Source organism: Ambystoma mexicanum, chromosome 11 (genome assembly GCF_040938575.1).
Source record: "Ambystoma mexicanum isolate Mex_15411 chromosome 11, UKY_AmexF1_1, whole genome shotgun sequence".
Classification (NCBI taxonomy): domain Eukaryota; kingdom Metazoa; phylum Chordata; class Amphibia; order Caudata; family Ambystomatidae; genus Ambystoma; species Ambystoma mexicanum.
In genome coordinates, this window is record NC_090934.1 from 839,975,695 (window position 1) to 840,000,742 (window position 25,048).

The 25,048-nt window shown below is 46.7% G+C and overlaps 1 protein-coding gene across 2 annotated transcripts in view; it reads left to right on the forward strand.

The window, feature by feature from the left end:
* Positions 1-25,048, forward strand: part of UEVLD (UEV and lactate/malate dehyrogenase domains) — a 573,150-nt gene that overhangs the window by 224,198 nt on the left and 323,904 nt on the right. For both annotated transcript variants that reach the window (XM_069623794.1, XM_069623795.1), the window contains exon 5: positions 13,582-13,717. In XM_069623794.1, the coding sequence (XP_069479895.1) occupies positions 13,582-13,717 (136 nt within the window). The remainder of the gene's footprint in view (positions 1-13,581; positions 13,718-25,048) is intronic.

The window sequence follows — 25,048 nt, forward strand, 5'->3', positions numbered from 1 at the left end:
TATTGAGGATCCTTGTGGCACTCCACAGTCGTTAACTCGTGGAGTGGATTTGAATGGTTTAATCCATATGGTTTCTGTTCTTTCTGCTAGGATTGATTTGGTCCAGAGTAGGGCTGTGTCTGTTATGCCTATGTCTTCGAGTCTTTTGGTTAGGGTGTCGTGGCTCACTGTGTCAAAGGCTGTGGAGAGGTCGAGCAGAATAAGGGCTGAGGTAGTGTTTGAGTCTGCGTTAGTTTTGAGGTCGTCCCAGATGGATAGTAGTGCTATTTCCGTTCCTCTTGCTGGTCTGAAACCGACTTGAGCTTGGTCTAGCAGGTGGTGTTTTTCTACGTGTTCTTGGGTTAGTTTATATACGTAGGTTTCTAGAAGTTTTGCCGGGTAGGGGATGTTAGAGATCAGCCTGTAGTTGGAGAGGTCGTCTACGTCGCCACTTGTGTCTTTCAAGAGTGGCTTGATATATGCTGATTTGAAGATCCTCGGTACAGTCCCTGTTGCTAGTGATAGATTTAGAAGGTTTCTGTAGTGTTCTGCTGGCGTTCCTTGTGCGAGGATTGATTTGTAGATGTCTGGGGGACATGGGTCCATGGGTGATCCAGCTTTCTTGCTTCGTTTTACCAGCATAGCGAATGCCTCTGCTGATATTTCAGGAAAGCTTTAGAGTTTGTGCTGTGGTTCCGTGTTAGGTTCGTTAGGTTGTATGTTGTGGTTGGTTGGTCTCCTTTGTATGGTTTGTCGGGTGTCATTGATTTGATTTTTTTTTGAAGTGGTCTGCCAGGTCGTTGCATAGTTTTTCTGAGGGGGTTGGGGTGTTATCGCAGCCTGATGGGTTTCTCATTTCTTTAATGATGCTAAACATTTCTTTTTGTGTGTTGGCGGCATTGGTGATTCTGTCATCGTAATCTATTCTCTTTGCCTTTTGAATTTCCTTCTTGTATGCGCGGGTTTGTTTCTGGAACAGTGTTTTTTTTTTTTTTTTTTTTTTTGGGTTGTATTCTTTCCTCCATTCCAGTTCGATCTTTTTGTTTTCCTTTTTCATGGCGCTTAATAGTGGGGTGAACCATTTTGCCATTGATCTTTTCTTTGATGGGGTGAATGGTTTTTCTGGGGCGATCTTGTCTATTGTATCTGCAATCCATTTGCGTAGCATCGCCGCTTTCCCGTCTAGGTCAGCTAGCTCTAGTTCTGTAGTTGAGGGTTTGGTTAATTCTAGTTGTTCGAATAGGTTGCTTTCTTTGACGTGTTTCCAGTTTCTCTTTGTGGTGGTTGTGAGTTTCGGGGTTGGATGTAGAATTGAGTAGGTAGAGTGATCATGAATGGGATGATGAGATGGTCGCTCCATAGTATTTGTATTGGTGGTGCCGTGGTGATGAGTTTTTCGTTGGCGAAATTTGCGTCAAGGGTGTGTCCTGCCGATTGTATTGTGTTGCCCCTTTGACTAGTTGTCGTAGTTTCATGGTGGTGAGTTGTTCAATCAGTGAGTTTTGGGAGTTGGCGTGATTGTCTTCAAACCAGATGTTGAAGTCCCCCAGGATGATTAGGTGTTCGTGGTTGATGGCTAAGTTAGTGATGGCTTCTATGAAGTTGTCGACGAATGTTGCATCATATGTCGGACGTCTGTACACTAGGATGAATGTGATGTTGTTTTTGGGTTCGCCGTTAGGTATATTACAATGGTTTCGCAGTTGAGGATGTTGAGTGGTACGTCAGTTTTTTTATTTTCAGGTGTTTGTTGAATGCTATTGCGATGCCTCCTCCTTTTTTGTTTTTCCTGTTTATTTGTAGGCATTTGAAGTTGGTTGGAAGGCAGCTTTGCAGTGTGATTTTGTAGTTGTCGTCCAGCCATGTTTCTGTGATGAAGAGAATGTCAATGCCGTTGTCGTCGAGTAGGTCGAAGATCTCTGTTGAGTGTTTTGACATGGATCTTGCGTTAATTAGATTGCAGTGAAGTTTGGAGGTGTTTGGTTTGGACTTTCTTGTTGAGGTAGTCTTCTGATCGGTGTTGAGGTTTCCTTCCTGGTCAATCTCTTGTTAAGCTGTGGGTTTCGGGGTGTCGGCGTCTTCAAAGAGTTCTTCTAGGTTCTGTCTTGGGTTATTTTTGTTTTCATCTTCCAGACGTTGTGGTTGTTGATTGGAAGTTCTTTTTGCTTTGGTGATGTAGGGAGTTATTGCATAGGTCGTGTGCTTGTTGTTTTTTGTGTTGTTCATACTTCTTCTACTTGCTTGTGTTAGGGTGTTTGATGTTGCTGCTTCTAACGTTGGGTTGGTTTGGTGTGGTTGCCAGTTGTCAGCGAGGTATGGAGTTAGGTAGAGGGATTTGTCCCTTCTCTCAGTGTTGGTTCGATTTGTGTTCCTTTCTGTGGGGGTGCAATCTCTTGTTGTCGTCCTTAGTTGCTGTTCTGGAGGGTTTGTTCTTTCTTCACTTCGTCTTTTCTTTGGAATGGGTCGTCTGCGCGGCATTATAGGCTTGAGAGTTGTTTAGCATTTTGTTTGGTGAAGTCCAGTTGCTCCTGGTCTTGTTGTCTCGTGGTGTAGTAGTGGGTGGGAAAGCTCTCCGCTACTAGTTTGGGCTCTGTCTGTCGGTGGTATTCCGTCTGATGTTGGCGACTAATGCAGTCCCTGTCCTTAGGAGGGATGGGGAGGTGGTTAAGGGTTGTTTAGTTGGGTGTTATCGGTGGCTCTCTTTAGTGTCTGTGTCCCTGAGCACGTTTCACTGCGGTGAGCTAGCTATGTGGGTTTGGGGAGGGTATCTGCTAGTTGAAGAGTGGCTTGCAGGGGCGCAGGTCGAACCTGCGCCTTGTGACGTGAGCCCCTGATCAGAGTGATACTCCACAGTAATTCAATGGTGGGTTCTGTTTCACTTGAGAGTGAGTTGGTCAGCTAAATCTGAGACACCTGTATAGTGGGATAAAGGCCTATAAATGCAATCTAAATGACACAGAAAGAAATTTGGGCACAGAGGCCCTGCTAATTTTGAGAGACTTGTATAGTGTGAGAGAGGCCTATCAATGCAATCTCAAAATCGTACAATGCAATTGGGGACAGAACCCCAGCTAAATTAGAGACACCTGTATAGTGGGAGAGAGGCCTGTCACTGCAATCTAAATGACATAAAAAGAAAATTTGGGCACAAAGGCCCTGCTAAATTTGAGACCTGTATAGTGAGAGGCCTAGCAGTGCAATCTAAATATCATACAATGCAATTTGGGCACAGAGGCCCTGCTAAATTTGAGACCTGTATAGTGAGAGGCCTAGCAGTGCAATCTAAATATCATACAATGCAATTTGGGCACAGTGGCCCTGCTAAATTTGAGATACCTGTATAGTGGGAGAGAGTCCTAGCAGTGCAATCCAAATATCATACAATGCAGTTGGGGACAGAACCCCAGCTAAATTAGAGACCCCTGCACAGTGGGAGAGAGGCCCAGCAGTGCAATTTAAATATCAAACAATGCAGTCTGGAGACTAAGTTTGTATTTCGACTCATTTTGAGGAAGAGGGTGAGAGATGCAGTGTGGTGCAGTGGCCCTGCGCAACGTGGTCTCCCTAAGTGGTTGGGATGCCAGTGCAGAGCAGCTGCTCCTCTCCCGGCCTTGAGCCACTCCTACCTTACTGGTTCTTGTAGTTGCAGGTTGACGACTGGCCACTGGCTTTCCCTGCGGACACCTGCTGACACTTCCTGGAGCTGCCTCTGTTGGAGCCGCCCTTGGCATTGGGGCCCTTAGCCAAGGGATGCACAGGCAGAGAGCTGCCCTGGGAGGACCAGCGATGAAGGGTGAGAGGACCAATGAGAACGTGCCTGGCGGGTCGGGAGGCGGGAGGGAAGGGAAAGCAGGAAAAGGATGCGGGGTGGGAGCGGGCTGCTGGGGGATCAAGAAAGGCCTCGGGGCCTGCACGATTTAAAAATTTAAGGCGCTCCTGGAAGGGTCTTGCCACTCACCGTGCTCCTCAGCAAATGGAGCCGGTGAATTAGGCACGTTGCTGGGTTCGCAGCAACCAGGTCCTAAGGACCAATAAGAATGGGCCTGGGCGGGTCGGGAGGCAGGAGGGAAGTGAAAGCAGGAAGAGGGTGCGGGGTGGGAGCGGGCTGCTGGGGGATCAAGAAAGGCCTCGGGCCTGCACGATTTAAAAATTTAAGGTGCTCCTGGAAGGGTCTTGCCACTCACCGTGCTCCTCAGCAAATGGAGCCGGTGAATTAGGCACGTTGCTGGGTTCGCAGCAACCAGGTCCTAAGGACCAATAAGAATGGGCCTGGGTGGGTCGGGAGGCAGGAGGGAAGTGAAAGCAGGAAGAGGGTGCGGGGAGAGAGCGGGCTGCTGGGGGATCAAGAAAGGCCTCGGGCCTGCACGATTTAAAAATTTAAGGTGCTCCGGGAAGGGTCTTGCCAATCACTGTGCTCCTCAGCAAATGGAGCCGGTGAATTAGGCACCTTGCTGGGTTCGCAGCAACCAGGTCCTAAGGAGCAATGAGAACGGGCCTGGGTGGGTCGGGAGGCGGGAGGGAAGGGAAAGCAGGATGAGGGTGCGGGGTGGCAGCGGGCTGCTGGGGATCAAGAAAGGCCTCGGGGCCTGCACGATTTAAAAATTTAATGCGCTCCTGGAAGGGTCTTGCCACTCAACGTGCTCCTCAGCAAATGCATAATAACAAAAGCACATTTTGTACTACTTACATAAGTCAGCGAAAGCTTTCGATTAGCCACAACTGCAAAGAAAACAAAAAAGAATTACTATCTGTACTCAGCCCACCAATAACAAACTTTCAGGCTGCTATCTGCAAACTTTTCAATTCCTTCAACCAGATACATGGCACATCCCAGTTATCTACCACCACGGAAGGTCTAACTGCACACTTATAGGAAATGGGAATAAGACCAATGGGCGTATGGAAACCCCCACCACAAAATAAACATTGTGCAGATGGCATGGTGGCAAACTGCCCTCCCAGGGAACAGCACTGTGCAGCTGGTCTGGGGGGCAATTCGTGGCCTGCCCCTGCAAGTGGGTCCCAGGCCACCACAATAAATTCCCCAACCACCTACTCCCGCTCACACCACCAACACTCCAGCCCCAGTTCTCACCCACCCCACTAACAATCGACCCCACCCCAACATAATATACAATGTTGAAAAACCGCAAATTCCATACTTGCATAACAAAGGAGAAGCTTGAACTGTACAAGACCTGTAAACGGAAGAAAAAAAAAACATATCGGTGTCAGCCCAGGAAAAACCAACCCACTCTGCCATGTACCCGTCATCGACTTCTGCTACTGAGCACGGGGGTGGTCAGCGGGGGGCGTGGGGGGTAGTAACAACATTCATTCCTTCCCAATGCCCACTTACTATGGTGCTCACTTCACCTCTCCAAATACTGCGAACATGAAGTAAGCACCACACAAATGTGCTGTGCCATTGCTAGGCGCAGATCCAGCAATCCACACCCAGCAATGCACTTGCTTTCCTTGTAAAGCAGTCAGCCGCCTTCCATTCATCATAATCCCTGGTGTCTAGTGCGCACCCCAAACCCTTAAAACACCAACAGAAAAAAACAAGAGTTTTCTTCTTTTTGTCGTGTTTACCCCTTCGCCAAAGGGCAGATGGGCCCATTAGTGTGCCCATCTGCCCCCAGGCTGGTCGCAAAACAATGCCCCATGCATTGGGGGGGGGGCCTGTGCCAAGTTTTCTACTCCCCCTCTACCCCCACCCCAAATGTATGAAGGTGCATCTCAAGTAGCCCTCCGTAGTGTCGCATAGGGGCAGAAATCTGCCCCCAGGGAGGGCTGTATGAGATGCCCCCCCTACATTTTGGGCAAGGGGGGAGAGGGACACCCCCCTTTTCATGACATATGTGACTGGTGGTTTAGGGTGCCCCCCAGGTCCCCTATATGCACAACTATTTGTTTTTTATTTTTCTGTTGTGCCACTTACCTAGGGGCAGATGGGCACATTACTGTGCCCATCTGCCCCAGGGTGCCCAAAACATACTGCCCCATCATTTGGGGGCCTGTCACAAGTTTTCTTGTGGCCCTCTACCCCCCACCCCAAATGGATGGGGGGCATCTCAAGTAGCCCTCAGTAGCGTCACATATGGGCAGAAATCTGCCCCCAGGGAGGGCTGCATGAGATGCCCCCTCCATTTTGGGTGGGGGAGGAGAAGGACACCTCCTTTCATGACATACATGATTGGTGGTTTAGGGTGCCTCCCAACCCCTCCTCTAAATGCACAGCTATTTGTTGATATTTTATTTTGTTTGTTTTCCCCCTTACATAGGGGCAGATGGGCACATTAGTGTGTCCATCTGCCCACAGGGTGCCCAAAACCTACTGCCCCATCTATTGCTGGGCCTGTCCCAGGTTTTCTGGTGCCCCCCGCCCCAAATGGATGGGGGGCATCTCATGTAGCCCTCCCTGGGGGCAGATGCCCCTTCCTAGGGGCAGAAATCTGCCCCCAGGGAGGGCTACATGAGGTGCCCCCCATACACTCTGGGTGGGGGGGCGGGGGCCACCCCCTTTCACTGCACAATATATCCTGGTGGTCTAGTGCCCCCCCACTCCCCTCAAATCTAACCTTTATAATTATTTTTTTATGGGGCCCTTCCCTAGGGGCAGATGGGCCCGCACAAAATGAAATGCCAAAAAGGACGAGCTATCTCGTCCTTGGCAAAAGAAACGTAATGCGAAGGACGAGATAGCGCGTCCTTGGCACTTAAGGGTTAAAGATCTTGACTGTTTACTGCATGTTTATTGTTTGTATCTGAATATCAGTTTGATCGATTAGATTTGTCCCTAAACACGAAGGATCATGAAATTGGAATTTTTATTGGAATAGATGATTGTAGCCCGTTTTTATACTGGTTTTAACTTTTATACATATTGTGTATTTACATTGGCTTCCCGCTTTGTTTTAATTAGTTTAACTTATTTTAAGTTGCCACGTCTTCTGGCTAACGTGATACCTCTTCTCTGCTGATCCAACAGTACAATTTGAATCAGAGGCATTTTGCGCTCTGCACGCACTACTAGCCGGGAACTACAATCCCCAGAAGGATCTATAGTCCGGAAGTGTTTTTTTCTGAAACCCGGCGAGATCGGGCTTAGCCAGTCTGTGTCAGTCTGTGTCGGACACTAGGACTAGGCTTCTTTCCCCCTTCTGCCTTCGGTCCAACTGCTACTTGCTGCTGCACCACAATGAGCGTACACAAAGTCTTGGCTGCAATTGAAGAGGCAAGAAATAAGTCCTTTGCTCGCGAACAAGCATTTATTCAACAACGACCGGCGGACCTCAGTAAGTCTGCCGTGACTTCCTCTGCTCCTTTTGCTATCTGTCCATTTATTCCTATAAGAGATGTATGTTCTGCCAACAATAGCTCTTTAATTAGCAGTGCAAGATTTGGTTTGGCACAAGCATTTACTACAGGTGCCGAATTTACTAATCCCGAAAGTTTTAGAACATATCCTTCTCCGCCTTTCCCCATATCTGGCCTCGGAGGTGGGTCTCTTTTGCAGGATACTGATTCTATTGGTACTGCCTCCCTGTTGTAGGCTGATACCTGTCCCTAAAATGTCCAAGAGGAGGTTATTAAGACCTCTAAAGACGCTCATATAGTTTCCCCCATCCACAACATCTCATCTATGTTGCTCAATACCTGGTCCATGATAAAACACGCTGCCAAGATAGCAGCTTATATTGAAAACCTTGATACAGACATCTGTGCCTTCACTGAAACTTGGGCACATAGTGCTGCAGGTACCTCACTTAACTTGGATGTTCCCGAGGGATACTCCATGTTGAGGGCAGATAGGGCAAAGGGTAGAGTGGGGTTGGCTTTAATATTTAAATCCCATCTCACAATTTGGGGAAAAACTGGGACCATTATGGAAGGTTAAAATTGGAATAAATGCTGAGGCCACGCTTAACTTATTAGTTATCTATGGGCGCCCCCCTCCCTTTCTGAGGATTTCATCTCTGCTTTATCCAATCATTTAGTGGCTTGCCTAAAACCCTGCTCCAGCTTTGTCATGGGCGATTTTCATTTCTGGCTGTGCCATCAGGACGACCCCAAGGACTCAGACCTAGAGAAAGCTCTTACTAATTTGGGATTGGTCCAATTTAATCGTCACCCTACACATTGCTTAGGACATACTCTAGATTGGGCTTCACCAACCAATGTGCTCATTAAGGATCTTTCAGTCACCCCCTGCCTGTGGTCGGATCATCACTTTGTCAATGTTGTCATCCAATCAGCGTTCCCGATTAAGAATAAGTCAAAATTTGCCGGCTACCAAGGACAGAAACCCCAGACTCCTCACACTAGAAAAAATGTATCCACTGCTGAACACTGTTAACAACCTTCCTCTCCTATGCTCTCTCGAGCATGTCCAATGCCCTTACGGACACCCTTGAAGGCATCACGAACACCCTTGCCCCAGAAAAAATTAGGAAGAATAGATCCCTGCCTAAAAACAGGCCTTGGTTTTCGCCTGCCCTTCGCAAGCTAAAATCTCTTATGCTTAAGCAGTACTATAACTGGAAAGGGAATCTCACCCTCCGCCTTCTTACTGCTTATAAAGAGGCTTTCAGAACATATAAAATTGCTTGTTTGGAGGCTAAAAAGAACTCCCTTAATGATAGGATAGTTTCCGCTCAATCCGAAACCAAAGAACTCTTTAAAATCCTAAAGGGGCAAAAGCCCACTTCATCGGACATGGGGGCAGTGGTGAAAGACACAGCCTGGTGCCAGGCGATCCAAGATGCCATGGGGGCGAAGTTATAGGGTAACATCCTTAAGAGAAAAGCTGCTGCTTCTACTGAAGTCACCATAATTGGTTGCAAGGAATTCTAAAGATGCCCTTCAGTCCCGGAATGTTCCTTCTCCCCGATTTCCCTGGAGGAGCTGACTGATGTTGTGGTTCACCTCAAGATGACCAGCTGCAAAGGACCCACATTATGCCGTTATTATCAAAACTTGCCTCTCCGACTCTCCTGGATGACATGCTCCAGTTTGTAAATGCATCTTTTACTGAGGGCATTGTGCTTGATGATTTGAAACAGTCTTAGGTGATGCCTTTACTAAAAAAAAAAGAAACTATCGAAAGAAACCCCATTGAATTACAGGCCCATTACTAACTCAGCCTTCTTGTTGAAGATTCTAGACAGGGTCGCTTACAAACAGGTAGCCCTTCCTCTTAACAGCTCCCCTATTCTTAATTGCCGACAATCAGGCTTTAGAGCTGGACATAGTACCGAGACGGCATTACTGGAACTTAAATCCAGGCCTGGCCTCCATGCTCATGCTTTTGGATCTTTCCGCTGCTTTGGACCTGGTAAACCACACTATGTTGGTCTCCAGGGTTGAAGAAGTGGCTTTTTTCTCCCAGGCAGCCTCCCGTTGGGTGGCCTAATTTCTCCACAATAGGTTAAGTTGTGTTTGTTCTGAATCTGCAGAAGCGGCTGCAATGCTGATTGAATATGGATTCCCACAGGGAGCTAGTCTCCCTCCTTGTTTTTATAACATTTTTACTGTCCCGTTTTTTGCCATGTTACACCAGGAGGGGGATCTGGTTTACAAATTTTGCGGATGATACCCAGTTCATCATCCTGTTGACTGGCTGCCTTGCACTAGATGAAGCCAGGATAAATGAAGCTTATATAAGCAGAGACAATTGGATGGTCTGGCCCTGAATGGGTCCAAGACCGAGCTCATGATCGTGGGGTCCCCTAGCACACTCCAAGTTGGATTCAGCATATGGGAGCTTCCAACTTTGCTATGCGAGGATCAATACCCTAAAGAAAGTGAAATCCCTCAGGGTTATCCTAGACCAGCACCTTTCAATGAAGGCCCATGTGGGGGGTGTGGTCTCTGGGGCAGCCTACCATCTAAGACTTTTCTCCCACATGCGGCCTCTCATCTCACAAACCAATGCAGAAACGTTGGCCAGAGCTATTTTAGTCTCCAAAATGGACTACTGTTGTAGTCTCCTGACCGGCATTTGTATTGCTGAGGTTTAACACCTTCAGGTGATTCAAAACGGGGCTGTTAGGTTAGTAATGGGCCTAGCAAGACAGGATTACGTCTCTACAGCAAGAAGAGCCCTGTACTGGCGCCCCGTAGAGGCGAGAATTCAATATCGCCTCCTCATGATCACCTTCAAGTGTCTATTGGGGACTCTACCCTGCTACCTTATGAGAACTCTTAGATCCAACAAGTCCAAAATGTAAGTTATCCCCCATAGCAGATCAAGAAAGGCAGAAAAAGGAGCCTTTGCTGCGGCAGCTCCTGCTGCCTGGAACAGCCTTCCGCTGGATCTCAGGCTCGAATTGAAACCTGAGCCATTTAAGAAAAAGCTAAAAACTTGGCTGTTTGATTAAACTGGTTGCCTTGCATGCAACTTGATATTCCCCCTCTGGCTTTGACCCAGTGTTTTGTGTTGATGCGTCTGTTTTTTTAATCTTATGTCCGCCCCATTATGCCATTATGCCAAATCCATTGTTGCACCATGTAAATTAATTAAAGTAAAGTAAGAATATTAAAATCGGAATATGTTGATATGTTTTTATCTATGTATATTATGTATGTGTATGGTATGTATTTATAAATGTACGTAAAGTTCTATGAACAAAAAAAGTATGTAAATAAATAATTCCGTGGATTGGTGAACAATGGATTAGTAAAAAGCAAATAACAGGACAAAACAAACCAACAATAGTGCAAGACTTAGGCGCAAGCAAGAACCCCTCCTCTCTATAAGCACTGTTCTCTTATACCCAAAGGAACACATGCATTTAAGTGGATTTGGAGTTCCAGACAGGGCAAGGAATCCTAATTAAACAATGTTACAAACGGGGAACAAAGCCCCTCTATCCAAGTCTTTGATACCAGCTGCATTTGTACATGTAGGACGGTGTTATCAGGGAGGGCAGCATAATGTGATAAATCTAGAAAGGCTGAATATACTCCTGAAAGGCTCACATACGGCCTGAGGCAGGCGAGCACGCCTATAGTATGGTGACATCCGCCTACTATAGCTGCTTTTCCTAGGAAAGCGGGAGCCGAAAACAGATGTGGAGCGAGAGGTGTGGAGGCGAGTGTTAGGAACTTTTTCTGTTTTAGCAGCTTTCCCTCCATATTCGATTGACCCCAATTGTTTTGCTTTTTTCACCCTGTCCTGACTTTTTTTCAGTGACGTGAAGCCTTCAGCTTCACTTCACTGGGCTTTTGCTCACTTATGGGGTAACTGTCTAGACCTTCAGGCTGTCAGTACTGGGAAACTATGTTTCCCTTTTCTTTTTATGTTACCTATTTTGGGTAACCTTTGCACATTGCACAATGCATCTTCCAATGCAGTGCAATGGGGGATACTTTTGTGTCACTCTAGACTACTCTCAAAGAGATTTCTGGTTACTTCCAAGTGTGGCTAAAGATAAACTGGTGGCAGCAGTTACTTTTTCATGATTTGTACTGTACTTTTTATTAGCCTTCTTGCGTTTGGCTACTAACAGTGGCTAGTGTCCTAACATGGCTGTGCCACTAGGGTTTTTGTTTATTCCTTGGCCATCTTGTCTTTTTGCCTACTTCCTCACTTGCCAGGCCAGGAAAAACCTTTTATGGTCATGCATTCACCATTTCTCCAGATCTGAAGAGGAGCCAAGTATCACGAGTAGCTGTGCAGAAGGAGGATCCGTGGAATCCTCCTAAAGAAGCCTGGCAACCAACTCTTGCTGCAGTCCCGGTGAAGCACTGCCTGGCTGCTGATCGCAGAAGATCCTGCTTCAACCCTCTGGACCGGTCAGAATAACCAGTCTGTCTTCTAGAGTCCCAGCAATTTGGAGTCTTCAGAAGTGTCCCTGTGCCATCCAGTGGGCTGACCGTTTGGGCTACCGTGGTAGAAACATTGCCATTCTGCATTTAGACTCGGAACTTCAGGGGTCTTAAGCTTGTCCTATAAGTAGCACCTCTGCGACATTTCGGCATCCCTGCATTGACGGGTCCCGAGATAGAAGACTTTCTTCAACCGTGATATCTGTGATGCCTGCTGTCGTTGTGCATTGGTGACCGTTGCTGAAACCTGATTTCCCGCATCTGGTCGACAGCCTAGAGGAGGCCGTCATCAGTGTACGCTGCATTAATCCACAGGAACAGATTGCACCAGCTTCTGGACCCGACCAGAACTTTTCCTTGGCATCTCTGACTGGAACCTAATGCAGGAAAACCTGCCTCAGGCGACCCTCCAACGACCCACCAAGTCTCAGGAAAAATCATAGTATGAGTGGTGAGTTAAATTGATATTTACTGGTACCCCTACCTCCACCCTTTTGAAAGTTTGCAGGACTTCAGAATTGTTTTACAACTCTTGACTTTGGCAATACTTGTTGCTTACAGCCCTTCAAAAACCAGTAAAGGTTTTACTCACCAGTGAACGCCTTCATCTATATTTTGGACCCATTTTCACTTCTCCGGATACATCGCCTAACTTTTTCCAAACTCCTAAAACTCTTTGGAAACGTGAATTATTGGGGCACAAGGTCCCATTCCAATTAGGGTTGGACTTTATATGCTAGGGTTGTAATTCCTGTGGACTGGTGGTGCTAAATATAATTGCATACTTTCCCTTTCAGGTATTGTGGGGGGTGAATTGATTATTTTGCACTGCATAACCGTGTTTGTATGTATGTTTCATACTATTTTGTATTGTGTGATAGTACTACTTGTTGTTAGACGTTTTTCATAGTGTGTTTTTGGGCCTACAATAGAGTATTTGTATAACTCCCTGTCTATGTGTAATCCTTGATTGCTTCACTGTGTGGACTCATTGAGGACCTCTGACCCCACTCACCTCTCCTGAGACTCAGCCTTGACAACTCTCCATGCTACCTTGATTGGTTTGGCTAAGCATTCAGGAGTTCCCCTGCAATATAACAAGGGTGGCTTCCTAAACACTGTCCACCAGACCAGAGTCTACAAATCCATTCTAACAGCGAGCATACCTACAAACTAGGTGAAAAGCCTTCATTGCAAAGACATGCACAGCAAAGCCTAAAGCCTCAAGCATCGCCTCCCACAAGCAAGAAACAGTGGTTTAAACGTGGCAGTTTAATGTATCTACTTGATATTATAATGCAGCAGTATACTAGAGGAGTACATAACATTTTTACATCCAAAATGTTCCCCAATGTCATGTGACCTGGTCTGAAAATGTGGCATATTGTAACCCTGCCAGGGTATCGCCAGTCCTGAGTCTGTGAAAAGGAAAAGTGTGGATGGGTAAAGGGTTGGAAACAAAAGAGGCATTAGATGGTAGAACAAATATATTCTGAGTGTAAAAACAACAGGAAAGTGGTGGCTGGGATATGATTATGGTAGTAGGGATGCATGTAACTGTGGTTAGTTATTGGTATGCATGAGAGAAGGTCTAAGGAATGCAGAGTTGAAAGCATGGTACTAGATGTAGTTGGTAAATGTTAAACATTTAATTTTTATCGTTTTCAAATTATAGTAATCGTGGAGTAGAACATTGTTGTTTTACTTGTAATATGATTTTCAAAATAATTAAGAGCATCGTCCCTAATGTATTTTTTTGTGCTCCAGCCCAAGTCAACAGTCATCGGGTTGATCCATGAAATGATTGCCAAATTTGATGAGGAGCTCCCTATGTACTCATTGTCACCTGCTGATGTGCATAAGCAGTTTGAACTCTTGTCCTATATTTCGCAGGTCACTGAAGGTAGGTGACCTTTTTGTTTCTTACATACAGTAAATTGAAACGTTGGGATCAGGGTAATTTATGTCCAATAGCTGACAAGCCTATCAGTTTTCATTCTAATTTGTATAAAGCAAGCTTGGTAATGCCTGATGGAGGATCTTTGACGCTTGAGGCGTAGTGATGTTGTATCTTATCCTCCCCCTTCCAGCCCAGGTACAACCGTTGCTACGTCTGACACAATATGGCTCGTCCATACCGGTTGTGCTAGAGGTGTCTATCCAGTCTTGCCTTGTCCTACAACCGGTCTTGTGTGGATGCAGAAGAGAACTCGCCCTGCCTGCTTGTTTTTAAATAGTTTTCTTCATTATGCAGTTGCCAGGTGCAAAATGCAACAGGGGTTCTTTCAGTTTGTATTCTGTTAAACCAAGAGACTCAGAGCGATGCTGTGAGACCTGGAAAGTAGAAGGCAGAGGTCCACGGATGGCCCTCTCTGCTAATTGCAGTTTTCTTTGTGAGTTTTGTTCAGCAGTCACTGTGAGGTGAGAGCCTGATTGCTAGCCTATTTGGAAGCCCAGCAAAGCTTCCGAAAACTCCAGTGGAAAACTCCTGCTGCACCCAGTGGAGCTGCAGCAGAGAAGGTGGCGTTCACTGCGCATTACTGGTGAAGGCTGAAGGGAGAGCTTTTATTTCATTTCCATTTCCATTTAATCCACGCACGGAGTGGCAGCGTTGAGTGGTCTGCTGTGGTCCGCTTTGGGCCGGTGGACTGTGAGACCGTCTAGTAGAAAGAACAACGCTGCATCGCAGATCATTCCTGCCTGCAGATAGTCACTGTAAGTAAGAAACTTACTATCTCTCTTAAAACATACCACCATTCTGAGGATGGATACTGTGGGTCTCATCACGAGTTGGGCTGTAGCCCTTAAATGCAGTGGTAACAGTATTACTGCCGCATTTAAGGGCTGGCCCTATCACGAGTGTGGTGCTAAATCGGCTGTTTTACCTCCAGTTTTTTTCTGAAGGTGAAAATCCCTGTTTTCGGCTGTATTACAGCCGGCTGTATTAGCCGGCAGTATTAGCACTGAACATTCCCCATTGGATCCAGTGGACCCAATCAGGAATGGGGATTTACCGTTAAGGGCCAACCCGTGATCCGGTGGGGATACCACAGGACCGGTCGGTGCTAGGGCTATTAAAGTCGGCGGTATTGCAGCTGGGAATACAGCCTAACTCGTGATGAGGCCCTTTGTCCGTTGGGTATTCTTTTCTCCGGCTTGCTCTAAACAAAAAGGGAAAAGAAAAAGCAGACGTCTCTATTTATTTTTGTACGGACGAAAAGTGCTCATTGTTTACACCTAGCACTACTGAAAACATTATCCTGACAACCCCCTAAACCGACTGTTGAAATGCCCAAAAAAGTTGTAAATAAAGCAAATAATGTTGCTACTCGACAAGCAAAACTCTGTGCGCCGACAAGGTTGTGCACAAAGGTTCGTGGGGGTCTTGAGCCTGAAGAGGGGAGAAATGTGTTCGGTCACACACAGCAGGCAAACACCCCAGGGAGTAAAATCACTGCCTTTTTTCAGCGAGAGACTGAAGGAAATAAAAACTGGGCACAGAGTCTTGGTAAATGCGGACACAGAATATGAAATACAGCCCCTTACAGATCAGTCTACGCCAGATAGCACTGACAATAATTCATTGTCGGACGTGTGCTATTCTTGACAGAGCGTAGTGCAACAATGTCCACCAAATGTTTGGGCTCAAGAGAGACAGGTCAATACCCTAAATTCTATGCCATTTGTGGCCTCCCCATTCCTAAAAGAAATGCTACTGACACAATCACAATGTATGTCGGTAACGCCGGTTTTGTACTGTGAGACACAGGCATGGTATCAAGAGAGATGACACAGACAAGAGAAGTGCAATTCTAAACAAAATGTTATTAATAATCAGGATGGTGTAACACCTAACTAGCCCTATACTATAATGGGATTTTCCATGCCTAAGCAAACCTAAGGAAAGTGTGTGTCTGTAAGTCCAAAATAAAAGTCTGTCTGTGTCAAAACCTATGCTTGTCCTCACAACTATAACAAAACATGATGTGGGAATCTTTCTCAATAAAATAGAAGTGGTCAAAAGTATAGACTTCGCTACTTTCAGCTTGAGTTCTTCTTGGATTCCTTGTTTCCCGTTCAACACATTTCCAATAAAGATTCAGTTCAATAGTGTTTGATCAAGTTCTGAAATGACCTTCTCCAAGTTCAAATGTATCACAGTTCGCACACAATTGAAGTCCTGGGACTCCCTTCCCCAAGACAGAGTTCTTTGCGTGTTTGACTCTCTGGGTTTCCTTACCCAAGACTGTAGCATAACACTCACTCTGGGTTTCATCTGCACCAACTTCAAAAAGAAAACCTTGGGTCTGATTGACCATCCTTCAAGTTTGCTTCACCAAGTATTTCACAGTTCTTTACAGCTTGTTCATTGTTCAGGATCTCCTGCTCTAGACGCAGTTGTTGGACCACACAGTCCATCCATCACAGGTCACACAACCAGTAGTACGGCAAATTAGGAGACTTGGTCTAGGCGCAGTTGTCAGACAGCACTGTCCACCCATGACAGGTCACACAACCATAAGTCCCCCCCAAAGCTGTTGTGCCCCCTTTAGACACTTATGCCTTGGGCTTTCACTTTCCACACTTGTATTCTTTGTCACCCTTTTGATATCTTTGCACACATAAAATTCACCACAACTCTTCAATCCTTCATGTGCCTTTGATTCTGTCGATAGTGTTCTTAATTGATAGCGCTGGTTGACATATCTATTAAAGTGTTCACCATTCAGCATATCGTAGTTTACTTATTTTGCAGCTTTCTTTCAGTTCAGCATTCATTATAGGTAGCTTTTACTTGTGCTCGTTTTAATGGCCACTTTCTTTCGGTTCGGTATGCAATAAGAATGGCATTTACTTGCATATGTGCAATTAGCAGTTTTTGTTCAATTCGATATTCCATATGCGTGGCATTCACTTGGGTTCACTCAAATAGCAGTTTTCTGTCTGTGCGATATGCAGTATGAGTAGCATTTAGTTAAATGCAGGAACCATTACTTGTTCAAAGTTCCTTCGGAGAGCTCCGTTCTCCTCAGTGTTTCCTGACACTTACCTGCTTTCATGGCTCCTCCCAGTGGCTCTCCCCGAACAGGAAAACTTCAGTTCGTTCCCCGAACACGTTCCAAACGCAGCCCGGCACCTCTGTTCTGCTTCACACACGGTCCTATTCTTTCTCCTCTGCTACTGGCAGTGCCTGCTGCCCTCCTTAACAATAGAGTTCCCGGTCCTGCAAAGCTCCTCTGGCAGGTCTCTGGGAATTGTTGGCAGCGTCTCTGCTCCTTGGCTTGGTCCCAACATGGCGGATTCTCTTCCCTCTCTCTGCTCTTAGACTCCAGCTTTTATACACTTTAGCATTATTAACAGGCTGCAGGTGGAAAGGGTTACTCAATTGCCTGACCTTGTGTAATCCTGTTAGTGTGACATGCCTGACCTTCATTACTAAGTGCATGCAGGCCCCTCTTCTTCGTCTCAGTATCAGAGTGGGGTTTACAATAGGATGTGTGCATTACTCGTAGTTGCCTCTTCCTCGTCCCAGTACTTGATGGGAGATTACAGGGAAAAACTGGAAAGGACTGACAACATCCCACGAAGACTAAGGGGGGGGGGGTCAGGTAGGTCAGTGTTAGAAAAGGGGGGATACCATGTCTCACCTTCAGGTACCCTCTATCCAATCCCCAAGGACCCTTCACCCAGGTGATCATCACTTGCTTTTCCACCCCCAGGGTCGGGATTCAAAAGTGATGGCCCTTCCCTGGCCACTTGAACAGAAGATCCCTGGGAAGTAGATGTGAGAGTAGCTTCAGGTTTCTCACAATACCCAGAATCAGAATAGGGTGGAGGACTTGGTGACAAGTCAATTGGTGTCTCAAATCCTACAACAAACAGCAGTACGCCTCATGTGAGTGCTGAAGTGTACTTGGTGTATTACATTTTGCCGTAAAGGTTTTTCTTAAATTGTGTGGCACAATCCACTAGGAACTAAAAATAAGAGTCAATCCATGCTTCAACTAACTGTGCAAGATAAATGGCAGCAAGTCCCCAATTAACATGTACCTGAAAAGATAACTGTGGGTACAGCCTCAGTGATACTGGCACCAAATGGAGGAGAAATACCAGATGAAGTTACGGAACCTGAGGTGAAAGAAGATGTTTCCATCAGTTTCCAATCGTGAAAGGAGCAACGTTTAGTGAAGAGAAGAAAGCAACGTGGGATTACAGCTGAATCGGCCAATATACTTCTGAACAAAGAATTAAATCGGGATCCTCTAAATCCCACAACGGTACCACCTCCCTGCCTAAAGTCTAGGAAATTCATAGCTGGCTGGTGAAAGACAAGTACGTGGATTCTACACTAGTGACTGGCTCTGATGCTGACCATTCCTCGTCTCTTTATTCTCAAGAAAGTAGGAGTGCAACACCGTCGGTGTGAATGCCACGCGAAGCATTAAGCAGTAAACGGCAGCAAGTACCCTCCACTAAACCTCGGGAAATTGCAAAACCAATAAAAGTAATAGCGAATCTTGATGAGACTTTTTTTTTTACTATTGAACCAACGTCTAATGATGCATCAAAACGAATTCTAAATCGTTCTGAACTTTTGCTATTGTTAAATAAAATTCCATCGTTAAGAATTCTCAATTCTAGCGATTTTGACTTTGTGGAGCCTTTGGTACGTAATAAAGGAGGAGCAACACAAGTTCATTGTGCACTCTCTGAAATTAAGCAATTGGTAAGAGCACACCAATCTACATGAGCTAGCTTGGGCTATGTATTCGATAAGTAAGCACCTCCATCTCCTGTACTTGGACACAGTGAGAAATGTTGTTGTGGGCCAAAGATCATACCCAAGACTGTAGGGCCTAAAAATAGAACACCTCCACAAATTGCAAATGAAAATGTCAGGGGATGGGAATGCCTGAATATTTTACTACCGGGTCAAGGTATGTATATGAATTGACCTCTGTCCTTAGCCTTTTGGAATACTTGTGGTTTTGCACATATCCTAGCTGAAAATGGCTCACTAAACACTCCTTTGATATATGGTGTTATCATGTTGCAAGAAACTTGGTTGGTTTCCCCTATTTATATAGATGGGTTTCATCTCTGTCAAGTACCTGCAAAAAAAGGGCCCCTGTGGATGTCCCTAAGGGGGCCTTATTACTGGGGTGAAGCATCATCTAATGTCAACTGCTATAGCTTATAAGGAGGAGAATGGAAATGTTTTGGCAGTTAAGTTGACAAGTAACAAAAGGGAAAATGGGGGGCGGAGGACTATCTTGCTGATGAACATGTATGCTCCACCAGGCTGTATAAATGTTGAAGAAATATTCGATTATATTGAGCTGATCAGTACAGAGTGGCTAGGTATAGCCATGCATGGTGCCATTCTACTGGGGCGTGATTTAAATGCGCGGTGCAAGGATGCTGAATCTTATGCCATTTATAGTAATGTATTCAGTAAACGTATCCTGACAAACAATAATGCTAATAAGCTGTGGAAGCAGTGGGTCTCATTTTTGAAAGAGTGGGATTTGATTCTGTTGAATGGGCGAGTGAAAGGGGACTGTCCTGGTGCAGTAACATGGACCAATGGACGCATTAGTGCTACACTGTTATTTGATCGGAAGTTAGTCTCTTAGAAACAGTGTTGGAGATGGCTATTGTTTCCCAATGAATATAGTGACCGGGCACTAGTTTCTTTAATTGTAAGTAGAGGAAATGAAACTCCCCCTTATTCCTGTATTGAAGGGCTGGCAAATTAACCATGCAGGAAACCGTATAAGTTTGTCTCAATAAAATATAGCTAAAGCCACAACTGCCCTGGCACATGAATTTGATGCACTTGTCAAATGTACGGCAAACAAACTTGAGGACCAGCTGAAAGAGATGGCTAGTAAGCCGGGAATAATCAAGGGCACAGGTTTGGTGGTGCAAAGACAAGTGCATACTAATAGTTCTGAAGTGGCAATACGGAATGCAAAAAGGGACCCGAGACGAGTTCTCAGGAACCTTAGTAAAAGCTCCTGCACCACACATCAAAAAATTATCAAGGGGTAAGATAGCGAAAAATGATTATCAAAAATTGGGTAACCCGATGGAAGCTGTTGATTTGAAATGTAAAGTGGCAACATATGCTGGGTTCTTTACAGAGTAGGAATTCTCGTTCTATTTGGCGGCATCTGTCTACTGCAAAGGGAATACAATCTGAGGTTATTGTAAACCCCACCACGGAAGAGGAGTGGATCAGGCATGTGGAGAAGACTTGGACACACAGTGCACTAACTATACCTTTGGATATATGTACTACAGCATGTTGGCCCCTGATGTTGACCCAGGAGGTGGTTGTATCAGCCATTGAAAAATTGAAGAGTTCAAGGACCCCGGGGCCAAATGGCCTATGAAATACTGTTTTGAAAAAGGACCCTGTAGAGTGGGCTAAGATCCTTGGGTTATTATTTGAAAGGGTCTGTAATGAGCATAGTATATCATCATCTTGGCAACAGTCTATACTGGTACCTGTCTACAAGAAGGTTGACAGGAAGGTGCCAGAAATTATAGACTGTTGTCAATGTTGGAAGTCACTTGAAAGCTCTTTTCATCCTTTATATTAAAGGAATTACAAGCTTGGGTCGATTCCAGTGATATCCTGTACGCATTCCAGACAGGATTTCGGCCAGGGTCGTCCACTGTTCATAATATTCGGCTTTTAGATGGGCTGATAGGTGTGGCCAAGTGAAAGGGCAGACCGTCATTATATGTTACCTTTGTCGATTTTGGATTGGCATTTGATCGAGTGGATCGTAACATGAAATGGGCAACTTTGGGATTCCCTCCCTGGCTGTGGTATGTAATAAAACACTTTCATTATGATTCTGCAGTACGAGTCCATCTTAACAATCAGGGTCTTATGTCAAACAGGATAACTGTGAACAGGGGAGTCAAGCAAAGTTGTGTGCTGGCTCCCCTGTTTTTTTTTAAATCTATTTTATTGGTTTTACCCAAACACAGACAAAAACTTAAACAGACCATTATCATATGCAATATCAACAGCATTTTCTCATAGCATGTTATAGACCGTGTCCCCAAACCCACCCCTTATTTGATCACCCCACCCACCCAACACCCACCCTTCCCCTTTGCCTGCCTTCCGCTCTTAATTTAAACGCTCTACATTTTGTTGAGTAGGAGCCACTTCAACTCTTGCTAAGGCCTATCCGCTTTTTACTTCTTCAGTGGCCGCCTCAGCAAACAGGGTTTGTAGTAAGATTTCCCATTCTCTGATTCCCCCAGAGGCTTCCACGCCATCTCGCTGCCCCATCCCCTTCCAAACCGCTGTTTCCGCCACTCCCCACTTATACATGTCCCTCCAACAGTCCTCTATCCCAGGGCCTTTAAACGATTTCCATGCCATAGCGATTATGCGCTTAGCCAGAACGCACGCTAGATCCTTCAGTTTGGCGACATTCTCCGGTCTTTGAGGCATGCGAAGCACCTCAGCAGACATGCACTCAGGTAAAGATTATCCAATTCTACTTCCCCTTTCCGTGATCTATTTGCCACTTCCCACCAATACAGTCCCACCACTGGACATGCCCAAACCATATGAAGTATTCCTGCTTCCAGATGATTACATCTTGGACATCCTTGTGCTGCCGCTCCCAGAAACTTGGAGATCCGCTAAGGAGTCATATACGCTCTATGCATCCCCAATAATTGTATTAGCTGCGGTCTTGCATTCCTTGACAGCTTCTTGTGGGATCCCAGAATCCTTCCCCATTGTGTTTCTGCAAAGGTAACTCCCAGGTCCTCCTCCCATTTTTTCGCTATTGCCAGAGGGGAATCCGACCGATTGGACAGTAGGATGTCATATATCCACGATATAGAGTGCCCGCCCTCGGCTACATCATTCAGGGTATCCACTATAGAGTGTTTCTCCATTAATTCGCTATATGCAGGCCACCTATGCAAAATCTCTCTTAATAGCGCTATTTAACATATATTGACCCGTGTGTATGCAGTCTGTCTTGCCAGTTCCAGAAAGGGTATGAACTTGGTGTCCTGCAACAAATCCCCTATGGTGGCCACCCCACAGGCTTCCCAATACTTGCGTATGCTTTTACTCGCCTGAGGCAAAGTTGACATTACAGAAACCAGTGGGGTCTGTGCCGACAACAGGTCTGTTAACCCCATCACTGCCAGAGCCCTATCCCAAACTTTCACCCCCAGGGTCACTAGGAGTGACCATCGGCTTCCGTGAGGGTTCCCCATCCACAATATCTCCTTTAAATAGTAATGCATTCCCATAGCTTGCAACATCTGTGTCCGGAGTAGGCTCTTCCGCTAGCCAATCCACCACAAATTGCAGTTGCTCTGCTATATTATATAATTGTCATGACCCATAGAACTTGCCCCTTCTGGACTCCTGGTCCTTATCGCGCCGGGGCTTGTATTCCTTGTTACTCCAAACATGGCCGCAACAAGCGACTTTCCTCACAGCAGCTTTCACGTCGCACACGGCAGGTCCTATAAATTGGCCACGCCCCCCGTGGCCCCGCGCGTCTCAACGCTATCATTAGGTAGTGACTAGACGCGTGTGTGCTGTTCGGCGAATCTTCTATCCAAGCTCCTAGTTTTCTTCCTCCTTTCTTCTCCCTTTCCCTCTATTCGACTCTTGGAATCCCCATTCTTAGCGACCGCTACCTACTTTCCTGGACATCCTGGAACAGCGGCCTTCCCGGAACTCTGAACGCGCTCTGCAGCCGGACGAGACTGTAGCGAGTCTATACAAGACCCGATCCGTCCACAAGAGGAATCCTCCCGCAGAACAGAGCAAGAAGCGATCCCAGGTGAGACGGGGGGAGATTTACGACAATAATTCAAAGAGTGGGACTCTGATACCCCCCTCCGCATGTGGCTTGGATGATGATGATGCTAACGCTATCCTACTTTTCCCATTCTGCCACAGGAAGCTTCTGCTGATACCCTCCAATTTCCTAAAATAGGACCTAGGTATAGAGAATGGGACATTTGCAAAAAAAAGTGTAATAGTCTGGGCAGTACCGCCCACTTCAGCATGGCCGCCCTCCCCATCACGGACAGTGGCAATTTAGTCCAGAGCTTCATGGAGCTCTTAATACCCTCCAGTGCGGGCAGTGTGTTGCGAATGTGCTCTACCTCCGGGTCGTGGTACACGTTAATCCCCAAGTACCTAAACGTGCGCTCCGTCCTGGCAGCGCTCCCTTCTCTGTCCTACTCAGCCCTGCTATCGGGAATAATCTCGACTTATCCATGCTGATGGTGATCCCTGATAGTTGCTCAAAGTGTCATGGCCTCTAGCAGCAGCTCCTAATTATCCTCTGAGTTTTGGATATATAATAAAGTATCATCTGCATACAAGGATATCCAGTACCTGGCCCCATCTATTTCAATACCTGCGTCTCTATTCTGTCCTGAGGTACTGGGCAATTGGCTCCATAGCAAGGACGTAAAGCAACGGTAACGGGCAGCCTTGCCATGTGCCTTTTCCCAGCTCTCACGATTCAGATCGATATCTACCCATCTTAACCCTAGCCATCGGTCTAGTATACATCAGTTGGACCCACTTAATATGTGCCTGCCCAAATCCAAATTTAGGCAAAGTTGCATAAAGCCAGTCCCATTGCAGAGTCAACCATTTTCACTGCGTCCAGTGTGGATATGGCGCATGGGGTATCCCAGGATGCTGTCCTTTCCATCACGTGGCTTAATCTCCTCAGATTCCAGGTCATTTTTCTGCCTGGGACATAACCCGTCTGGTCCGGCTGCACTAACTTAGGTATCACTCTTTTCATTCTAGCCGCTAACACGACTGTCAGTATCTTACTATCTTTTTTTATAACACATTTTCTCCAGCATGGGGTCTGGAATGGATTCACATGCTCATGAATATTCCCCGTCGTCAGGCTGGGAATCCTCGGTAAAGAAAAATCAGTATCAATATCAGTATCAGTTTTTGTTTCTGATCTGTCTTTCGTAGTAGTAACCGATCACTGATCTCTGCGTCATACTGACCACAGCCAATGACTGCCATCTCCCTAAGCCCCGCCTCTGGCAGCCATCTTCAGATTTTTACCGCACGTTCAAGTGTTGGCATCCTCGTGCTATTGCTCTCGAGCTTTAGTGCTTTTTCTCGCGCTTTTTCTTCTTAAGAATTTTTTCTTTTTTTTGGTCAAAAGAGCCTCAAGCTCCACCGTTTCTTTATCCGATCAACGGGGACCCGTGTCGGATTCTTCTATGCCCCTCAAGGGTGAAGATTTCGTCGAGCCACGCTTTTGGAGGACTCCAGAAGTTTCTCAGGCCCATCTCTATCATGGCCCAGGAGAAGGGAAGCTCGACACCCGGAAAGCTGTTCAGGGTCTGCCCTGGATGCCAGCTTCAGAATGTCTTTGAGGACGAACACTCCCTTTGCCTCTATTGCCTGCATGAGGACAAGACGCACGTGGAGAAGGACTGTGCGTTTTGCGGCAATATGTCGGAGCGGACCATGAAGGACCGCCATCTGCGTCTCGCCAACTGGCTGGAAGGGAAGAGCCCGTCAGGCAAGAAGAAGAAGTCCGAGCGGTCTTCTAAGACCTATGAGGGTGCCCCGGCGACGGGGGTCCAACAGAAGGCCAAGCACCGCGAGTCCGCTGGCACCGGGAGCGCCGAACGGTCGGGCTCTACGGGCGCCAGGCAGGGCGCATCCTCCCCGGCGCCATCAACCACGAGCCAACGCTCGGGCTCGGGTAAGAGGAAGGCGAGCACCCGGCGAAGCTCCTGGAGAGACCCCGGTCGAGCTCGAAGGCCCCATCGGAGGGGGAGCGAGGCGGTGACCCTCCCCCCAAGGAGAAGGCGGTGAGCGCACCTAAGGTGGTGAAAGCCTTGATCCACCCGGCCATGGCCTCTATCGAGACAGTCGCGGCGGCCCTGGCTCAGCCTGTGGAGGCTACACCAGTGGTGGTGACCTCGGGGCCCAGAGTCTCCCTGCCACCGCGGAGGGAGTCCTCTTTCATGCCCTCGACAGGACCCCCGTGAAACCTCCGACGGAGAAGAAAAAGGGGGGGGCAGGAGGTCGTTGTGGATTATGCTCGGAGATAAGGACGAGATTGCCGTTACCACCAACGGAGGAACCGCTCCCGACGGGGGACCCAGAGCCAGGCCCTTCTGGGAGCCCTCCTCCTAAGAGAAGAAGGATTCATCCTCCACCTCCTTTTCAACC